The 22,380-nt window shown below is 41.3% G+C and overlaps 1 protein-coding gene across 2 annotated transcripts in view; it reads left to right on the top strand.

Moving 5' to 3' along the window:
- The window catches only part of KSR2 (kinase suppressor of ras 2), a 645,462-nt gene that overhangs the window by 431,449 nt on the left and 191,633 nt on the right, over positions 1–22,380 (top strand). For both annotated transcript variants that reach the window (XM_089677203.1, XM_089677211.1), the window contains exons 8-10: positions 3,612–3,679; positions 6,454–6,572; positions 14,758–14,926. In XM_089677203.1, the coding sequence (XP_089533329.1) occupies positions 3,612–3,679; positions 6,454–6,572; positions 14,758–14,926 (356 nt within the window). The remainder of the gene's footprint in view (positions 1–3,611; positions 3,680–6,453; positions 6,573–14,757; positions 14,927–22,380) is intronic.

Below are 22,380 nucleotides of genomic sequence, written 5' to 3'. Positions count from 1 at the left end.
AGATTCTTCTTTTCTCTTAGCAAAAATGTATGGAATCTGAGAGTACTTTACACTCTACTAGTAGATTGCAAAATCTTAGTAGCATCTTCACATAATTTTTCCTCGCCTGTAAACTCATCTCATATCGTTTAGTAGTTAGTAACCACAATCCTACCCAGGGCAGCCATCAGAAATGTTGGGGCCCCTTACACAGCTTTAGGTCTGGGCCCCCCCAGGCCTGGCCACCAACATTCCCCAGGGCCCACCCACTGGCCGACCCATGGAATCTGCCCACTGGCCATCCCACAAGTCCTTCAGCGCATCCACTTTTATTTTAACACTCTTACAGCTTAATATATAAAAATGAAAATTGTATTCCAAGTCATCAGTGCTTTCAAAATTTAACAGTAAGGAATTTACTGCTCTTTTTGGCCAGGGAGCAGCAAAGAGACTGCCCCTTATATTCAGCAAAGAGTTGGTCCAATCCAGCAAAGAGACATCCCCTACATATTCAGCAAAGAGACATCCCTAAATATTCAAAGAGATGGTCCAATCCAGCAAAGAGACAGCCCATATATTCAGCAAAGAGACATCCTCATATACGCAGCAAAGAGATGTCCCAATCCAGCAAATAGATATCCCCATATATTCAGAAGAGATATGCCCAAATATTCAGCAACAAAATGGCTCAATCCAGCAAAGAGACAGCTCAATCCAGCAAAGAGATAACCCCATACACATATATGTCCCCCTTACAGAAGGCTGGATGGGAGTAGCCGGAATTCTGTGGTGAGTCTAAGTCTGCAGAATTTGGTGGGCCTGGGAACACAGAGGTTTTTTTTTATATGCGGTGCAGTTACTGCAGTTCTGTCATAGCCCTCAACTACACCTGAAGCAGGGAGAAAGGCGGGGCACATGCAGCAGCCAAATCTGGAGGAGGAAGTTCTGTTCTCCTCCACTGAATGCTAGAGCAGGCGAACCACATGGTTGGTTGCTAGACATGAGGCAACCCTAGCAACCAGCTATTAATGCTGGCAACAGTGGGCAGAAGGTAGGAGGTGAAACTGCACCAGAGGAGCTGAAAATGACCCCTACTAGAACAAATCTTACTCTGTCACCCCCCCCCCCCCCATTACCCCTCCATGCACAATCCCCCCACTGCCAGAGTTCCCTTCTTACTAGCACAAATTACCCCCCCCCAATCCTCCCACCTAGAAGTAATAATCTTCTCCTTCCCCCATCCTAGTACAAATAGTTTCCTTCTCACCACAAATTACTCTACCTTCCTCCCCCTTGTATCCCCAGTGCATTGCTCCCTTACCTCAACCACACAGACCTCAGATACAGCGCGGCACATGGCTGTATAATACACTTTTTCCTTTTCTTCTTTTCTTGATAGGTCAGAGCTGAGGAGGAGCCTAGGAGAAGTTGATATCTAACCACTTGCAGGCAGCTGCTTTAAGAGATGCCATTGTTGAAGGGCAATAGGATCGCGGCTCGGGGACACTGCTGTATGTGAGATCGGGATTTTACAGAATTTCTTTACTCAACCCCTACCCACATTCTTTGCTGGGAGGAGATGGGGGCAGGTAAACAAACTGCAAAATCTGATTTCACAGTCCTGATGTAACAGTGCTAAAGAGTGTGAAGCTGGAGAGGAGAGAGAACACATCCTGTACCTCCTCCGCTCTCTCCTCGTCTTGTCCTGGTCCTAATCCTTGGACATGCAGCCCTGGCCCAAAGGGCAAATTCTGACTGACCACATCTAAATTATCTGATCACCTGACATCTCCAACAGATAGTATTTGGATTATAGTGGATGAACAAAGAAAAAACAATTACACACAGGGCTTTTTTTAGCGAGAATGCGGGGGAGCACAGTTCCGGCACCTCCAGCACTGAATGTACAGTATGTAATGGAAAGGGGTGTTTTGGGTGTGCTGGAGGGTCTATTTTCACTGGTGGGAATATATTTTTGCATGAGGGGTCTATTGTTGCTGTGGGAGAGTTGCTGGGGCATCAGTTGTTGCTGGGAGGGATCTCCTATTGAGGGAGGAGTCTACTGTTTCTGACTGGATGGCCTATTGATGCTGGCTGCTGGGAGATCTGTTTTTGCTGCTGGGATGATTGCTGGGGTGGATCTATTGTTGCTGGGGTGGTATTTTGTTGTGGTGGGTTCATTGTTGCTGAGGAGGGTCTTTTGTCATGTGGGGGTCTATTGTTGCTGGCTGCAGGGGATTTAATGTATTTTACTACTTTTCTAGTTATCATTAACACATTACATACAAATTACTTAGCAGCACAAAATGATACTTGGTTCTGTATTCTCTTAAAGAGGTGGTACTAGGATGTGGGTAGGGGATGGAACCAAGGGATGGTGCTTGGAGGTGGGTAGGAGCGGAGACAGGGTGACTCAAAAGGTGGGGAGTTCCTGCACCTATTCTCTGAGAAAAAAAGCCTTGATTACACATAAAATTAAATTAAATACAAAAGAAAGGGAAACAATACAAACCATCATATTGCAGTAATTATTAATGTATTGGTTTCATCGTAACAGTTTAATGCCCCCACAGACTTTTAGTGTATAAGTTATATCAAGAATGAGAAGCCAAACTCCAGTGTTTTTGCCCCCCGCCATAGATTTCCAGCAGCTATTGATATTCAAACTAGCATTATGAGTGCTGCCTATGAGAACCCTTTTTTCAGTGTTTGATGCTACAGTCTATGCCTCCTCACACCTCTGCTTATCAGATGTCCAAACATGGTTCAGGTACTATTTATTGTAACCAGACCTCTATGGGCTATGAATTTAATTTACCACGTTTGTTAATTTAACACTTATGCCATATGATATATGAGCAGATAATGGTTAGCCAGGTAATTCGGGCCACCTAATAGACAGATGGAAAATTAGATCTAAAATCACACTTCTGTCACATAGGCCCTCTTACAGTTGGAAATTCCTTATCCATTTCTAACCCATCATTTTACAGCTGGCATTACTTTGTGCAAATGTATGAGTTAAAATGGTGAACGTTCATGAATGCTGTTCTGCAGGTGACTTTGAATGTTAAGAAAAGTAATGTTGTTGGGATATTTGCTTTCATTTTCTAGTCTGAATTGGAAATTTGACAGAAAAAAGATTGGTTACAATGTAGAACATTACTTTTTCTACAAAATTATTCTGTGGAACAGTTTTTAGAAATGCATCCTGCAGCTCATTTTTATTCACCGCTCTCCACTGAGATTAGAAATATGTATATGATTTATTTTCAAATGCAAATAGTGAATGAATCATATTTTATTGTCAGCATAAATTAAGATGTGATACCTGTATTTTCAAGCTACTGACCTTTGCCGCTATTGGGAAATGAAACGTGCAACGTAGGGAAAGATGGCTTAAACCAGGCCTTGTGTATCAACATGTCAGTATGAAAAAGTGACACTACAGCTTCCAATCAGATTTTCAGAATTTAGCTGGGCAGGTTTGAATCTGATTGGTGGTTGGAGAACATGCCGTATTAACACTGGTAATTCTTAATATGGAGATACATGAGGTATTCCAGTGTTCTGCGGATTGATTTATTGCTATATATATTTCATGTCTCTATTTTTTCCTGTCTCCTTATTAGATTAAAGTGCCACAATAAATGCACCAAAGAGGCTCCTCCATGTCATTTACTAATCATACACCGAGGAGGTAAGTGTCAGCTCTAGTGTTAAAAATAACAAATGAAACAAACAAATCTTGTTGAGAAGACATATTTGTTTTCTTTTAAACAGTATATGTGATTTGCTAATGCAGGTAAATGCACCAGGTTCACTTTAATGGCTGACTGCCTACTGTTTATATTCACTTTCCTGTTTCTTCTTTGTTGTTCCATGTGGCTGCTGGGAATAAAGAAAAATAGCAAGTATTTTAGGTATAGGAATCATGTGACTTTTTCTCTTTCCTTTAATGTGATTGTGCTTGGTGATTGGCCACCTATGTACATAGTGCCATCACATAGACATGGGGAGAGAGTACTTGTACTTGTAAGTGGAACTTAAGTCAGAAAATTGGGTCCTGCTTGATCACTTCATGTTGGCCCTTTTTGCAGGTACAGCTTTGTAAAACTTTAAAAATACATACATGTGCTGTTTAAAATCCAGTAATACACTGTCTCACCCTGATTTGCATATTCTCGGTTGCTCTCGATCTCTCTATTTTTTGGTACTGTGCCGAAAATTCAGAGGCCTATCTGATGACAGCCTGAAGGTTTACTGCTGCTCAAGGGCTCTGGGCTTCAGCAAAATGGCAGCCTTCAGCTAGAAGAAACAGGAACAAAGCTGGAAGCAGTTTACAACACACACTCATTTTGGTAGCATTAATGTGGAATGTATGTTCATTGATGAACAACTTTTTTTGTATTTAAAGTTGTTATGGGTAAAGTTCCGCTTTAACCCTGTGTGAGCTCTAAGTCATGACTTTTTCAAAACTGTGTATCTAGCTGCTTGTCTATTTTAACACCTTTCATTCTTTTTGACACTCTTGACCTGTAGTTTTTAGAAAGAAACAATATATTATGAAACATATTTTATAAATAAGCATATGCTGAAACCTACAGAAAAAACATAGTTGTCTTATTGTTTCCAGTATTAGTTCTGCATGATAGTCTTTATCATTTAATGTGGTATACAGTATTTCCATAGTGTGGTAATAATGTACTCTGACAATGAAAGACTGAACAGGGCTATTTGTAGGCTAATTCAGGGGCAGTATAGATATAGGTGAGAACACCAACCTATTAAAATGTAAATATTGTGAAAGAACTGTGTATACCAGGGGAATAACTAAAGATCACAAGGCCCCATGGCAAATATTGATGGCACCACCCGATACAGTATGTCTAAGTTAAGGACAGGTAGCAGGCAGGATAACTGTCATCTTGGTCAGTACACTACTAGGGACCAGTGCTGTGGACATAAGTTGTCAGGGAACAAAAGGACATCATTGCTCTCTCCTCTTTCTCTCTCTACTCACTGGACATGGAAGCAGCAGTGGGAGCCATTGGCTCCTGCTGCTGTCATCCACAGCCTGTGAAGTGAGAGAAGGGGGCAGGGCAGAGCCATGCTGCGAGGGCCAATGGACTCACAAAGCCCAGCTCAGGATTAAGCCCACACAAGTGCCAGTTGCTATGGGGGCACTCTGAAGGGAGGAGGAGGCAAGAGCGCTAGCAGGGGACCTGCAAAACCATTCCACAGAGCAGATAACTATGACATGCTTGTTATTTAAAATAATACATTTACAATCACTTTTAATCACCTCAGTGTAAATTCTAAGCCTCCCACCCCTTTCACTAATACAAAGAATAAATGTTGAAAGAGGTGGTATTGTAGTCAGTAAAAATAAAAAAAAATAGCAGTAGTATTCTGTACTACTAATGGTTAGCTGACAGCTAGCTAACAAAACTGACAGAATCAGCACTGTGTTTCATTTCAAAACTGAATTTACTTAATAGTTACTGAATAGTTCTGTAAAACTGCAATACACTCACATAAACTGAAGTTAAAATATGCTTGGAGACATGTCTCCCACAAATGCACACAATGACTGCGATTCTTACAAACAGCTGCCTACAAAATACATTGAAATGTGATCTAGCAATGTATGTGACTTTAACAAACACAATGAAAGAAATTACAGGCATATGTGTATCAAAGGGAAAATAGGGGAGACCTTCACTGGTGTTCTTCTAGAAGCTGAAATGGAACTGCATTGGTGGACGGGAAATCTTTATTCTTAACAAACATGAGACACTTCCTGTTCTTGTTGAAGGGAATAATAAAAACAGGTGCAGTTGCAGTGAACATCCAATAGATGGCTTCCGACTCAACACAGTGATGATATACAGAACAAGTAGCAATAATACCATAATAATATTTTTGATTATGACATAATTTTTAGTATTACTGCATATATTTACTGTATAATTCTACACTTCTTTGACACTTAATTGCACTTTTATGGCACATATTTCCCTTACTGTATAGCCTGCAAAGGGGATATGTAACTAGTGGCAATGACTTAGAAGTATCCTCCTGTAAGTCTGATGTCAGCTCTATTTGGCTGGAAACCGCAATCTCTGTGATCCTTAATGATACAGCTCCGAAGTTGTATTATCTTTACATGCACAAAGACTTTCTATGTTTAGAATGCCTCAATAGTCCTCATTGTGGGACCAGCATTAATCCCCAGGCTGCATGGCCACTTCATGGACTACTATGGCTATTGTTACACCACTGGTATATTTGTTGTAGTTTCTCTATTTGATGTATATTTTTGATGTTGGGCCATATTTTGGCAAATTTTGGAGTGAATGAAAAGGCATCTAAAACTTCTGAAGAAAAGGCATAAAGGTCACATTGTCAGTTGCTTGATTTATTTTCACCACAATAGAACACTTAACTGCATAATTTTTTTTTTAATTTCAGCGCGGCTAGTTAGGACTGAATCTGTACCATGTGATATCAACAATCCTTTGAGAAAACCTCCTCGGTATTCAGACCTCCATGTCAGCCAAACCCTTCCCAAAACCAACAAAATAAACAAGGTAAGCCACCATACATGCCTCAACATGTTTTTTTTTTAATCAAATTAAGCTATGTAGATAAATATTTTCCATTTAGCTGTTACAACATTGGAGAGTGGATGTGCAGACTAGAAAAGTAAGTGGATACATGCTATTTAACACATGTATAGCTGTCACTTTTACTGGAGTACTATGTATATAAAAGATTTTATACAATGTATCTGCTATTTTATGCATGAACCTCTCTTAAAATGATATAATGCTTAGGTAAGGACTCATGCACACCCCACCACACTACACTGCACTGCAAGAATTGTGTCAACGCCCTTTATGGTGCATTGTGGCAACTTGCTGTGTTAGGCAGCCCATTCAAAAATAATGGGCTGCAATGTACCCCAACACGTGAAAAAACAAGTCAGGTGCAAATTTGCAGCATACCACATGGTGAATATTTTACACATCTCTTTTTTTGTCACAAGGTTTTGAAAAATGAAAAAAGAAAATGAAAGATACATTTTTCGTTTTCCTCCTTATTTTTCCAAAAACTTGTGGCAACAAATGATCTGCAAAATACTGTCTCTTAGCAAATACCTTGTAGTGTCTAATTTCCAAAAAGGGGTCATTTGGGGGGGAGGGGGTGTTTGTACTATCTTTGCATTTTAAGGCCTCCGAATCTGTGATAGGTAGTCAGGAAATCAAATTTGCAAGTTACACCCTTTGAAAGCCTGAGGGTGCTCGTTGGATTTTGGGCCCCCGTACGCAGCTAGGCTCCCAAAAGTCTCACACATGTGGTATCCCCATACCCGGGAGAAATAGCAGAATGTGTATACCCGTGTGTGTGAGAAATATCTCGGTGATAACTTTATGTAAAAAAAAAAAATTCATTTTACAAAACGTGCAGCGAAAAATAAGATATTCCAAAGACTCAGCATGCCTCTCAGCAAATACCTTGGGGTGTCTACTTTACAAAAAGGGGTTGTTTGGGGGTGTTTGTACTGTCCTGGCATTTCAGGACCTCTGAAAATGTGATAGGTAGTCAGGAAATTCAATGCGTAATTAAAATCCCTTGAAAGCCTAAAGGTGCTCATTTCATTGGATTTTGGGACCCTGTACGTGGCTAAGCTGCCAAAAAGTCTCTCGCACATGGTATCCCCATACTTTGAAGAAGTAGAAGAATGTGTTTTAGGGTGTTTTTCCATGTATACCCATGGCATGTGTGAGAAATATCTCATTAAAGTGACAACTGTGTGTAAAAAAAAGATTTATTTTTTTCATTTTTCAAAAACTTAAAAATAAAGTTTTCCTTGGACTCAACATGCCTCTCTGCAGATACTTTGGGGTGTCTACTTTCCAAAAAGTGGTAATTTGGGGGGTGTTTTACATGTCCTGGTATTTTAGGGACCCTAGAAATATTGTATGGCCAGCATTAGAAGTTTCTGCCACACCCACTCCTCTAATGTTGGATGTACACATAGGTTCTTTTTCTCATTCAGCTAACAGGCTAAACAAGAAAAAGAAAAAGATTCCTCCATTCACATCACTTGATGTAGATGAAGATATCTCTGGCAGAAAAAGTGTATGCCCAACATTAGAAGCTTCTGACACTCATGCACCCACTCTTCTGTTTGGAATGCACATAATGTTTTTTTTCATTAATCTGTGGGCTGAAACAGATTCTACTATTCACATCGATTGATGAGGATGAAGAAATCTCTGCCAAAACTATATGCTGAGCATAGGAGCTACCGCCCCCTGAACACCCCACACTCCTAATGCTGGGTGTACACATTCTTTTTTTTAACTGCAAATGGAGAAATCTCCCCCTGCAGTGCTGCAGGCACTGATGTATGTATTCTGTCAGCAGAAGCCTGCTGCTGTCAGAATACACTGAGCTGCAGCTGGCTGGCATTCCTGCAAAGCAAACAACAGTTACCAATATCACACAGAGTAACAATATAACATTAACTCAATGAAAAGAAAACTTTTTTTTTTTTTTACTTTTACTTTTTTACTTTTATTGTAACTCAACTTTTCATAACAATAACTTTTCCAGCCTTTGATTGTATGGTCTCTCAAGATGTGATAGACGGTTTCCTGGCTGCCTATAATCTTTAGAGACCCTTCCTATGCAGAATTGTGTGGATCCCTATACTATGTCATACTGTACCCTAGACTAATAGTACACTACCGTGTGGAAGCGACGGAAGCAGTCCTTGATGCAGAGGCCAGGTTGGCCAGGACGGGAGGTACAAAAAAATGGGTAGCATGCATTCTGCATTTATCACTGACACAACATCTGTTTGGGGTGACTTTTGTGTTGGGGTAGGTTGGAGGGCATCTGGAAAGTGCCTATCATGCAGCCATCTAACTGCATCTGGATTTGAACTTTGGGCTGAGATGATTGATTCCTGAAATTTTAGGAAGGATCCAGTAGTTTTGTAAATAAACACATTGTATAGAGCCAATTGAAATAAATATATAGACACTTTTTTGTACCAGTGTCTAACCCTGTGGGAGACTAAATACATCTTAATAATTTGGCTGTTGATGTCAACACCTCCTAAATTTAGATTATAGTCATGGATGCAGAGAGGCTTTTCAGCGACAGCTGTAAATTTGGACCATCATGTCTGGGTAACTGGAAGACAGGATAAATACATCACATTTGTCCTTTCATTATATTGCTAGTAGTTCTTCATTCTGCAAACAGATGTCTCCCCCTTTCTAAGTGGAGTGTTAATGAGCCGTTGAGGGAAGCCCCTGCGATTAGGTCGTATGGTTCCACAGCAGCCAATTTCTTAAAGGACAAATGTCTAAAAAGTGTCATGTTTGCATAAAAGTTGTCCATGTACAAATGCAACCTCATACTAAACAAGGGTGACAAAAATTCCCACACTATCTTCCCACTGCTCCCCATGTAAGCAAAAAATAAAAAGATCTAGTGCAGCACTAAAAAACATACAAATATCAACACAAATTCTGATATGATTATGCAAAATGTAGAGCACAGTCCTAGGAGGGCAAAATGTAGAGCACAGTCCTAGGTAAACAGGCCCTTTGCTGAAAATGGGAAGTGCTCATGTGACAGTTCTATTCAAAAATCCAGTGGGATATCCAGTGAAGAAATGGTAAGATTGCCTACTAACCAGAAGCGCAATCAATATGCGCATATAAGGATCCAGGGTCAGCTGGACATCAGATGAGGGGGCATTCGGATCGGATGTTGATGTCCTCCGGGGGTCCCTCAGGTTTGGTGCAGCATAGGTCTATCACTTCCTTCCCCTGGTCACAATGGAACATCTGGGGTCATCCTGGACTGGGGTTAAATGCAAATGTCACTGCACGTCTATTAGAACTTTCCAGGAACGGGGGAAGAAAACACCTGCCTGTTGTCCTCCCAGGAGGTTCACTGCGATGTACAGGTACGCCGCTGTGCTTGGGAGAGCAGCCAACCAGCAGTAAATGTATTGTTGCTGGTTGGCAAGTGGCTAATAAAGGAATTGTGAAATGTATGGGTGTTTTTATTTCTAGGTTACGTATCACATACTCATTCACATTGGAGGGAGGCGGTATTTGGGGGCCCCCTTAAAATTAAAGGGGGTTTCCAGATTCTGATAAGCCTCCTCCACCTGCAGGTCTCCCAGGTCCTCATCAACATGTTGTGGGCTTGTGGCCTGGTATGGTTCAGGAGGGGTCCCCCCTTTCCTGGCCAGCTAGGCTGAATGCTCAGATTAAGGGCCTGATTTCGATTTTTAGGGGGACCTCATGCATGATGTATCCCCTCAAAATCCATACCAGAGTCCAAGGTTTTTGTATGCATTTTGGGGGGCATGGGGTGCTCTACACATTTTTTTTCCTTCTCGCTGTGACATTTAAAAAGAAAGATACTTTAAATTGTCAAAAAAGAAAACTTCATTGCTGGTATCTTTTTAAATAAAAAAACAAAACACATGCACAGACAACTCCAAAGTTCCCCCACAACACATAACAGACCCCCAGGGGTCTGCTGTGTATTTTAGGAGAACTTTGTAGGGTCTATGTGCCATTCTTTTTATTTTCAAATAAGAAGCTAGAGGGAGATGTCATTTGTCAGAAATTTAAAACGCTTTCTTCTTTGTAAATGTAAGTTCTGAAAAATCACTGCATGGAATTTTTAAAAAAGTTTTTTGCAAGGGAACATGTTCCCCAGGGTAGCACTCACTCCACATCCAAATGCTATTTTTCCTCCTTATATATTAGCCCAGAAAATTTACTTTTTTAATGTAATAACTTTGTCTCCCATTGATTTTAATGGGGTTTGGATTCAGCATCCAACTTCTTTAAAGTTCAGCGAACCCCTGCCAAACTGAACCTAGGACAGTATGGCTTATCACTACTGACAACGCTAAGTTGCTACGTTGCAATTAGCAGCTTGTGATGCAAGTTCCTTCAGTTGGCTATCGTGCTGTTTGATAGACCTGATAGGTAGCCCAATTTCCACTTTATTATTGATGACAAGGTAGCTAAGTATTATATGGTTTTTGCTGACTATAAACACCCACCTGTGGTCCTGCAGTAAGTTACAACAGTTTTGTTGATTAATGTGTTAGGTAATTGAGTAAAGGTACAAACACATAGTAGGCGATAAAATCATCTACAGGCCTGCCATGCAAAATTACATTTACCCAGAAGTCATTTCTCTGGTTTTAAAGAAGCTTATTTGGTTATTGATGTAAGTCATGGCTTAGTTAGTAAGGTATAGCAAAGAGGGGATTAATCTAGAAAGCCTTGTGAGCTGATCTTGTTTATTTCTGTTATCAGCATCAATAGCAAATGCATATGGATATATGTGCTGGAGAATGTACAGGCCTGGCACAGATAATAATCCATTTGTACAGATGAATAGAGTCAGGGACAAAAGATAAATACGCACATCCACACCACGAAACAGATAACAGGAAACACAGGGTTGATTGCATTACATTGATTTGTTTTGTGCCAGTCATGGCAATTACTGCATGTTTTTCCCATTTATAATGTAAAATACGACTCATGGTCATATCACGATCGGAAGCACTGTACTTTCCAGTGCCTTCATACCATATTACCCGTTATCTGAATATGTTTTCTCTTGTAGCTACTGTCTCTAGCCTCGAGATCTCAAAACCCTTAAATCTTTCTTTTCTGCTTGTCCACCCAAGTGAGAAATACAGCACTGTGATAACAGTACAAGCAAAAAATAAGCTATAGTTAACAATGAAAGCTTATGCAAAAAGAGAAAATAGTAGGTGGAAGCACTAATAGCCAGTGCAACTCTACTTGTACTCATATATCCACAACACAATCCTGTGGCATTCATGAGTTTGCATTACATTTGAAAGCTGTGGAGTGGTTTGAATTTGTTTCCAAAACCTGATACTTCATGAATCTGCTTATAGCTGAACTAAACCTATCGATTTAAGGCATGCTTGTGCTCTCAACTGAACTGTCAAGCCATCAAATTGCTGGCGTCATTTCAGAGACAAGGTTATCCAGTGCAAAAGGCAAAGATGGCAAACTGGCCAGTGTCATATCATGTGTAGCACCAGGGGAACTGCAGATCAAGCAGAGGCTAAGACGGAAGCTTCCTTGGCTGTAAAGGATAGGAGGGTTTAGTTCCTCTTTACAATGTGGTTTGGTGTTGGCTTTGGAGTGGATCACAAATAACAATTTGGCTCAGATTATAAAAGTTACTGAGGGTAATATATACAATGATTAGCTTTAGCAGAAATTACAGCAAGTTGTAATCCAACAATGTTCCAACAATCTCATAGATCTGGTTGCAACCATAAAATACACATGCAAGCTCAAAATAAATTAGAGCAAAAGTTAAAAAAAATCCCCAATTTAAACCAGTTATATAAGCATTATATAACTGGTATGCCTCTATTTATAACTTTTTACTTTTGGATAGAGTAAAGAAAGGGTTAGAACCTATGTCAGGTTTGTATTGATGTCTTGATGTCTGTGTCCACGCTGGAAAGATTCACCTTCTGTAATTATCCTAGTGGTCAATGGCACTGGGAAAGAAAGTAATGAAAAAAATATAGTTATCACTGGTACAGCAGGTGAAGAGAAGTCTTCCAATAACATCAGCTGCCAACTGTCTCAGAGGGGACTTACCTCAACTTACCTCTCACTTCCTGCTGAATCTCTAGCACAGGAAGTGAAGGGAAATCTCAATGGGACAAAACCAGCAAAAATAAAACTCACAAGGGTTTATCCTTTATTTATCTTTATTTGTTTCAACTGCAGATACACTTTAAAAATGTTCTGTAATAGTTTCTTAGTTTGTGTTTATATTAGCCTTTGGTGGTTCCCTGCATAACATGATTCAGTTTAAGAGAGGAAGGCTCAGCACTGCAAACCAGCCAGACTTTACATTTGAAAATGTGAGTTGAGATGGTGACTTTGTTTTTCGACAGGCTTGTCTGCTTTAGAAAACGTGCTTAATTTGTTTTCTGGAAAAGAGCTGAACATTTGAAAAACATGCTCACCTTTGCCCATTTGAATACCAATTTGGAAAGCTAAGTATGTGGGCTGGTACCCACACAGCACGGGGACAGTAAGTGTGCAGCCCCCTATTGATGAGCATTGGGATTTTCAGAACCCCCTAATACCCAGTAGGTAATATGGGTATGGGTGGTGGGTTTTGTGCCACCTACAATACCTACCCCCAAGAGTTGCAAGCAGGTGGTCATTTTCCCCTGGTAAACTAGTGACCAATTTACCATGTTTTGAAATGATTAAAGAAACAACCTGCATACAAACTTTTAAAAATAAATAAAATATTCTTGATTTAAATGAACAAATATTTTACGGTATCTGGAGGTATGTAATGTCCCTCACCAGGCTTTGTTTTAAGTTCGGGATTGTAACACGGTGCAAAATTCCCCTACTTCCACTCCCCCCCCTTTCCAGCTCATTTAACAGCCTTCAGCTGAGAATTGAAATTCTGGCAATACAATAGTTTTATTGCACATGAGACTTGAGGGAGTTTTTACAGGAAATTGTGAAAATGTATAGAAACAGCACTTTGGAGAACTTTGGCTGGCACATGTATTTGCGGACACGTTACACATTATATTTGCTGTTTCCAAAGGCAAGGCATACTAACTTTCTATTAAGAAGGAAAGTTGTGCTTGCCTTAGTGAAACTAAAATTAAACACTTTGCCATAGTCATTGAGCAGTTTCTTTATTCTATCGTGATTCCTGACACAAAAATAGAAGTTTCAGCTCTTTTACTAACATTTCCAGAACAGTAAGAATCATAGATTATGAACCACAAAAGCTTACATTTCTAATTTATGATTGAGTCAGTTTAACTCCATAAATACATTTTATTCTAAATACTTGAAACTATACCCGTGTTAATAGTTAGAATGCTATGGAAGTACAGGAGACAATTCACTGTTTGAGGTTAGTAGCTAAAAAACTTGCTAACTGAGGAATGTGGTGAGGGTCATTAGGGATAGGTTGTACTTCTAATATTGTCAGCTTAGTGGGTGAAAGGGTTGTGCTGAGGGCATAATGCTCACATCTTTAATGGTACAAAGTAACTGTATGACTGCAGAGCCATCTGCTAACCCTCTCTTTCCAGATCTTTCCAGATGGTATGTAGAGATTTTAGGCATTGTGTCTTTACATATAAATAAAATGAGATAATAACAAAACAAACACTGGTGAGGGGGAGGACAATTAAAGCTGAGAAAATGTGTGGGATTGAGAAATAATGAGTCTAGGACTATATAGATTATCATGCTGAAAAATGGTTTATTAACCAGACTTAAAGTGAACATTTCTCTGGAACAATGAGGGAGTTCATTAAGAATCAACCAGGTAATAAACATGTCCAAGTTTCTTAGGTGGTATTGCTCACTGATTGATTGGTTCTCAAAATTGGTTTCTCAAAATTGGATGCATGGGAGCATGAACTGTTTATATAAGGGTGTCTCACCCATGAAGATGTACAGAGCTTTATTTTTTATTATAGGGAGCAAGAGCATTAGTAGGCCTTACAATGACAACTCTCATTTTGGGTATGACAGTGCAGGAATAGTTGTTATTGCAATGCCTGTACATTTGTTTCATGAAGGATGCAGTTTAGTAATATTGTCCTTTTATGTCACAGTACGTCTGCTCTCCTCTCATCTGCTTCCCAATGTGTTATCTCTTTTGTTTTCCCAGGACCACATTCCAGTGCCCTACCAGCCAGATTCCAGCAGCAACCCTTCCTCTACGACATCCTCCACACCGTCCTCACCTGCTCCTCCGCTTCCCCCCAGCGCCACCCCACCCTCTCCTCTCCACCCATCCCCACAATGCACCCGCCAGCAGAAGCCGTTCAACTTACCAGGTATCGAAACCCACCTGGAGCATGTGCAGAGCTTTCTACCCAATTCTCTGCTGTACTAGTAGCACAGAAAAGGATACATATAGCTGAAGTGGTTCTAAACAATTTGAAGGCAACTTCATAAAGCACTGTTATGTTGAATGGGCAGAGATTAGTTACTCATCTCTCTGCTTCCATTAAACCATTCTTTTGGTTTAAAGTTCCTGGGTCTCATCAGCTGATGGCTTCTTCTGTCTGCGTTAATGACTTGCTTCATAGAAGTTTGAATAAATTCTGAGCTAGGGGGAGCCACAGGTGTGTTTAACCTGTGAGAGTTTTAGCCTGCTTATTATAAGATTTGGGGCTTAGATTGAAGTAAAATTATTACACCCTACGCACACCATCCCTTTCAACTGGATTTGGTTTAGTAATGTTTTCTTTAAAGATGTTATTTTTAAAGTTACACTGTACTTCTGCTGTGAGCTATAGTAATGAAAATGCATGGGAAAATGTCAAGTTTTTACAAGATGTTGCATGGTTCATATTGTTGTCAAATGTAAGCAAACAATTGAAAGTGCATGAATATTCATTTTTATTAGATTCTAGAGTATATACCATACAGCTAGTTCCCCTGTAAACTTTTCAGAATTTGCAGGATCTTTATTGTTTACCCACCAGAATATGTCTTATTTAAATCAAAAATTGCAACATTACGACTTACTTTATCTCAGTTGAGTCTGTCCAGTTGTACAATTATTATGTAACACAGTTGAAGTGATTGTCTTTTATTGTGGTTTCTGTTCACTTGTAAATTATGTATTATATCGTAGTAACCCTATTATTTGCTGCCATAGTAGCATTTTCCAAGGTTTATTTTAATTTTACTGCCAATATATTCAACAGCTATATTCTCAATAGGGCAGTTAATTTTTGGTTAATGTTAATAATATATTTCTGAAAAAACATGCTTGTTGTCATCAACTAGTAAATCAGACAATTTTTTCTCATCAAAACTCTAAAGGAATAATAAGAATATTGTACAGTTAATTGCAGCAGCCAATCAAATATAAAGGCTCATTCTTGTATCTGCATCATCTCCTAAAGGTTCCTGGATGCCAGGTACACAGCAGTCATATTTGCACATACTCTTTTATTTTCATGACCGGATTTTGCACTTTGTTACAGATACAACTAAATTTATAGAAAAATTCATAGAAAAGAATCCATTGAAAGAGTTTGGGGTAGACGCTGGCTAAGTACTGCGGTAAACTTACTGTATATTCATTCTGGATAATAAATATTGATGCATTTTGGAATCTCTATCAATAGAATGTGTTTTTCAAGCACTCTGTACAAACATTTTGCCTTGGCTTGATTAAATTCTGGAGCTTTTTAAACTTAGGATACACCAATACTGGTATTGGTGCTGATACCTAATATTTTCATACTCATACTCATGAAAATGCTCCCGCTACCTGAAACCGATACTTTGCGATTTGCGTCAGTACAAAATTAATGGGTGCAAATTGCACTGTAAAGAATGAAATCTGATTTGAACAGGAATGTGGTGTGATTCCTGTTCAAATCACATGTGGTTTCTATTTTAACCCAGGCTGAAATCACTATGGCATGGGTTCACACAGGAGCGGTGGGAAAACTGCATGTGATTCAGACAGGAATCATACTGCATTCCTGTTCAAATTGCATTCCATTCTTTGCTGTGCAATGTGCACCCATTCATTTTGTATGGACGCAAATCGCACTGCAAAGTATCGGCACTCAGCATCAGCAAGTACTTGACTGAAAGTTTCGGTACTTGCCGATAAAAAAATTAAAAGGGCATTGGTGCATCCCTACTTTTAACCAGACAGCAGGTTGTGAAAAGTAAAACTTCTTTATATTAAAAATCTGCGCACTTGTTTATATTTGTACTCCCTATGTGCTGCTTAAAGGAAATGTACCATGAGATTTATGTGGCTATAGTTGAGCACTCTGTTTTTTTTATAAAGAGTACAGCAGAATTATTACTAATCTATGGTAAGGTACAGAGGTAAGGCAGACATTATTTAGGACATATATAAAAAGACAGAGAGGAACTTGACTCACCAGCATGCACACATCAACAATGTTAAGAGTACAGAAGAGCAAGGTTAGGGTACCAGGTTCAAGTGTCTAGTCAATTTTTTTCACAATAATTTAATAAAAAAAGTACTTTATCTCCTTCAGTGCAGTTGAAACTCCCATAGGATATACAGAGAAAGTACTGTATATACACTGCTCAAAAGAATTAAAGGAACACTTTGGAAACATCAGATTTCAAAGAGGAAAAATATCATGCTGGATATCTGTACTGATAAGGACTGGGTAATGTGTTAGGAATGTAAGGATGCCCCATCATTTGATGGAAATGAAAATTATCAACATACAGAGGACTTCATTCAAAGACACCCTGAAAATCAAAGTGAAAAAATGATACAGCAGGCTATTCCAGTTTGCTGAAATTTCATTGCAGCCACTCAAAATGGCACAGTAGTTTGTATGGCCCCCACGCTTGTATGCATGCCTGATAACATCAGCGTATCACTTAGCTCCTGGAGAGTCTGAAGTGCAACCTGCTGCGTCGGATGGACCGAAACATAATATCCCAGAGATGTTCTATTGGATTTAGGTCAGGTGAGCATGGAGGCCATTCAATGGTATCAATTCCTTCATCCTCCAGGAACTGCCTGCATACTCTAGCCTCATGAGGCCGGGCATTATCATGCACCAGGAGGAACCCACGACCCACTGCACCAGCGTAGGGTCTGTGTCAGGGATCCTACTGCGGTAGCCTCTAGCGCTTCACAGACCAGATTCCCCCAAGGCGTGGAATCTAAGCCCCTACCTGCTTGTTCACCAGGACCCCTGATGATGGGGTTGGACATGGAGCAGACCGAGACCAGGTCGCGGCCCCTGGGTTCACCCAGCTGTGGTAGAAGCACCGTTGGAGGTGTATAGCAGGTGAGAGTCTGATGTGAGGAGGTCACAAGAGCAGCGTCGGGCAGGCCGGATCGGTAAAAGTGGTGGCAGCGTGGTACAAAATCAGCAGACAGAGAAATAAACAGGTCACAAGCCGGGTTCGTTAACAGGAGATCAGAATGTGCAGGGTTAAGCAGGAGAATGGTCAGAGAAGCCAGGGATCAGAACAGGAGACAGACAGCAAATCAGGGTCAGGCAGGGTCGGCAACAAGACAATCTACTAATCAGGAACTTCAGGAAACAGGTAAGACCATACGGCAGTTCAATGCAGTCCTAAAATGTTTTAAATAGGGCACCCTGCGCCCTGCTTGGTGCCAGGCTCACACCCTCGATTGCGAGTGCGCATGCGTGAGCGCCGCTGCAATCGCGGGTGCCCTGGTCCCAATGCTCACACGCTAGTGCGGCCGGGCACACCGTGCATGCGCAGACCCGAGCGCGATCGAGGCAACCACTGGGGTCCCTGACAGTCTGACAATGTGTCCAAGGATTTCATCCTGATAGGTAATGGCAGTGAGGGTGCCATTGTCTAGCCTGTAGAGGTCTGTGTGTCCCTCCATGGATATGCCTCCCCAGACCATCATGGATGCACCACCAAAACGATCATGTTGAATGATGTTACAGGCAGCATAACGTTCTCCACGGCTTCTCCAGACCCTTTCACGTCTGTCACATGTGCCCAGGGTGAACCTGCTTTCATCTGTGAATAGCACAGAACACCAGTGGTGTACCTGCCAATTCTGCTGTTTAATGGCAAATGCCAGTCAAGCTCTATGGTGCCAAGCAGTGAGCACAGGGCCCACTAGAGGATGTCGGTCCCTCAGGCCACCCTCATGAAGTCTCTTTCTGATTGTTTGGACATTCACACATTCACACCAGTGGCCTGCTGGAGGTAATTTTGTAGGGCTCTAACAGGGCTCATCCTGTTGCTCCTTGCACAAAGGAGCAGATACCGTTCCTGCTGCTAGGTTAAGGACCTTCTACGGGCCTGTCCAGTTCTCCTAGAGTAACTGTTTGTCTCCTGGAATATCCTCCATACTCTTGAGACTGTGCTGGGAGACACAGCAAACCTTCTAGCAATGGCACGTCGGAAGCAACTAGGTGATACAGAAGGGTACATTTTAGTAGGAACCAGATACCAGCGAAGTAGCGTTTTATAGTTGGATTCGATAAGAACCGTATTGATCGAAATCTTTGATAAAGTATGTGCCGCTTGCCGCCAAGTATCCAGGTCCAATGAGCGATTCAAATCCCCCTCCCATTGAGTCATATAAGATAATTTTGTGAGTGGATCAACAAGGGATGCATAAAGAATCGACAAACGACCCCTCATCATTCCAGTTGCTCCACAGGAGACCTCTAAGGGAGTGAGTGAGCAAGGTTCTGAAACTAATTTGAGTTTGCTAGTGATAAAAGAGATAAGTTGGTAGTATCGAAACAATTCCCCGGAAGGCATCTGATACTTTATCAAAAAGCACTGAAGTAAACGAGGACGAAGCCCATCCAGGTAGTCTCCAATACGTAACAAGCCCCTATTCATCCACGATTGGAACACCAACGGCAATAAACCAGGAATAAACTCGGGATTGCAAAATACCGGAGCCAGAGGGGTATGTGGGGAGAAGAATGGTTTGCGAGCTCACCATCTATCCCAAACCGTCAGCGAATAGGACAACGTAGGACACAGAATAGGAGGACGCAAACGACTGGGAAGCACCCACATGAGAGCACCAATAGCATTGGGACGACAAGATAAGGCCTCAATCCCAACCCACTGGGGGACGTACTCCCTGGCCGTAGTGCAAGATAACTGTGCTATTTGAGCCGCCTGAAAATAGGCCAAGAGATTAGGAAGTCCCAAACCGCCATGCTTCTTTAAGGAAAACAAGGTTGACCTGTTAACCCTAGGACGTTTTCCCCTCCAGATAAATCTGGAGACTGCTGCTTGTAATAATAGCAATTCCCTCTTGGGAACCATTATCGGTAACATCCTAAAATAATACAATAGTCTCGGTAGAAAGGTCATTTTAATAGAATTAATTCTACTAAACCAGGAAAGTGAGAGATCCTGCCACTCTAGTAACAGATTTGAGTCGTTTGAAGAGCGGAAGATAATTGGTCTTATATAACGTTGAAATAGATTTCGTGAGGTGAATCCCCAAATACGGGAGAGAGGCCCACTGGAAGTCAAAATTGTCCTGGAGGTAATGGACCTCCAAATCAGGTAACGAGAGATTTAAGGCAATCGTTTTAAATTAAAAAGGAATTAAGCGTTAGACCAGAGGCCTCAGAGAAACGATGAAACAGGTGGAGGAGACCAGGTAAAGAAGCTCGAGGGTTAGATATATATATAAGGACATCATCAGCAAATAGGGAGCATTTATGGTCCCGCTGACCACAGCGGATGCCCGAGATGGCGGGATCAGAGCAGATAGCAATAGCAAGTGGTTCCATAGCCAAGGCAAATAGTAGTGGAGAAAGAGGACAGCCCTGTCTAGTTCTTCGCTTTATCGAAAGGGAGGCTAATAGAAACTTGAGCTGACGGATTAGAATATAGGGCCCGCAATAATGTCGTGAAATAAGGACCAAACGCAAACTTGTCCAACATCCTAAATAAATAGTCCTAAGATAGACTGTCAAATGCTTTATGAATATCCAATGATAATAATAGGATTTCCCTCTGTGAGGATTGGTCCCAATTGGATTGTACAGCTGACAACAGGGCTAAAGTCCAGCGAATTTGATCTGATGTTTGTTGACCGCTGATGAATCCTGACTGATCATCATAAATATACAGAGCCAAAATTTTATCGAGGCGTAAGGCCAGGATTTTAGTAAGAATCTTTAAATCACAATTGATTAAGGAGATAGGCCGATAATTAGAAACTATAGAAGCGTCCTTAAGAGTCCTTAATCCTAACGCTGACGTACAAAGCTGTCCACCATACTGCCCCGAACTACATCACTGACCTAATATCCAAGTACCGCCCAGCACGCACACTCCGCTCCTCACAAGACCTCCTTCTCTCTAGTTCCCTGGTATCCTCCTCCCATGCCCGCCTCCAGGACTTCTCCAGGGTGTCACCCATCCTCTGGAACTCCCGGCCCCAACCCATCAGATTATCACCTACTCTCCTCTCCTTTAGGCGCACCCTGAAAACCCATCTCTTCAGGGAAGCCTACCCCACCCCCTGCTAACTTGCCAACCTCCTCCACTCTTCCTACCACTCCATCCCCCACAGCTATCTCCTCCTGTGCCACCACCCCCTCCCTCCTAGATTGTAAGCTCGTAAGAGCAGGGCCCTCGATCCCCTCGTGTTTTGCATTGTATTGGTATTGTTCTGTCACATGTTCTGTTCCCCTATGTAATGTACAGCGCTGAGCGAACTATTGGCGCTTTATAAATACTGTATAATAATAATAATAATAATAAGAGGTTTGGGGATGACACTGATAAATGCCTTGTTTTCGTCAGGGGGCACCCGCCCCCCATCCCGTAAATAGTTAAAATAGAGAGCCATATGGGGAATCAGGACATCAGGAAAAACTTTATAATAGTTATGAGGAAGACCATCTGGTCCCGGGGCTTTATGAGGAGCAAGGGATTTTATAGCACTCCCAATTTCTTCGCATGAGATATGCCTTTCCATCAACTCCCTATGAGCATCCTGGAGAGAGGGAAGTGGAACAGAGCTCAAAAAGCATCGAGAGATGAAGAAGCATCTCCCTGAGGCGAGCTATATAGTTTCGTGTAAAAATAATGAAATTTGTGGAGGATCTTACCAGGGTCTTGAGATAACGTTCCATTATCCAATCTGAGTTTAGGGAGAGCTGCCTGGGAATGTCTGGGAGTCAACTTGCGTGCCAATAAGGTGTCGGGTCTATCTCTCCAAGTAAAAAATGTATGGTTAGACCATCGTAACTGTTTGTCAGCCGTAGTAGTAAGGCAGATATTTAGTTCCAATAAGGCCTGGTCAAGTTTAAGCAGCAGGTCCGGACCGGGATTTCGCTTATGCTGGGCAACCAAGTCTGTATAGGATTGGGTTTTGGTGGCTAGTAGGTCGTTGCGGGCTTTTTTAATTCGTGAGGAGAGTTGAATAATAAACCCCCTAACTGAGGCCTTATGGGCTGCCCATTTAATCGCCGGGTTCGTATCCTCCGCTTTATTAAGTTCAAAGTACGCTTGTAAGTGTGAGGAGATGTCCCGACAATAGGAGGGGTTACCCAAAATGGAGTCATTAAGATGCCAGCAATAAGCCGTCTTACCAAGTGTCCAGGAGGACAATTGAATAGAAATTGGGTCATGGTCAGACCAAGGCTGGAGAGAATTTTAGCAGTGAGGAGTCTGGGGAGTGAATGTGTATGAAGAAATATATGGTCAATGCGAGAATAACAATTATGGGCCCTAGAATAATGGGAGTAATCTCGAGAAGTTGGGTTAGCTTCTCTCCAAGCATCAACAA

The sequence above is a fragment of the Staurois parvus genome, unplaced genomic scaffold (assembly GCF_062004578.1).
Source record: "Staurois parvus isolate SC_StPar_1 unplaced genomic scaffold, SC_StPar_1.0 ptg000014l, whole genome shotgun sequence".
Classification (NCBI taxonomy): Eukaryota; Metazoa; Chordata; class Amphibia; order Anura; family Ranidae; genus Staurois; species Staurois parvus.
Note: the sequence above shows the minus strand (reverse complement) of the source record. Positions and strands in the feature narration are given on the sequence as shown.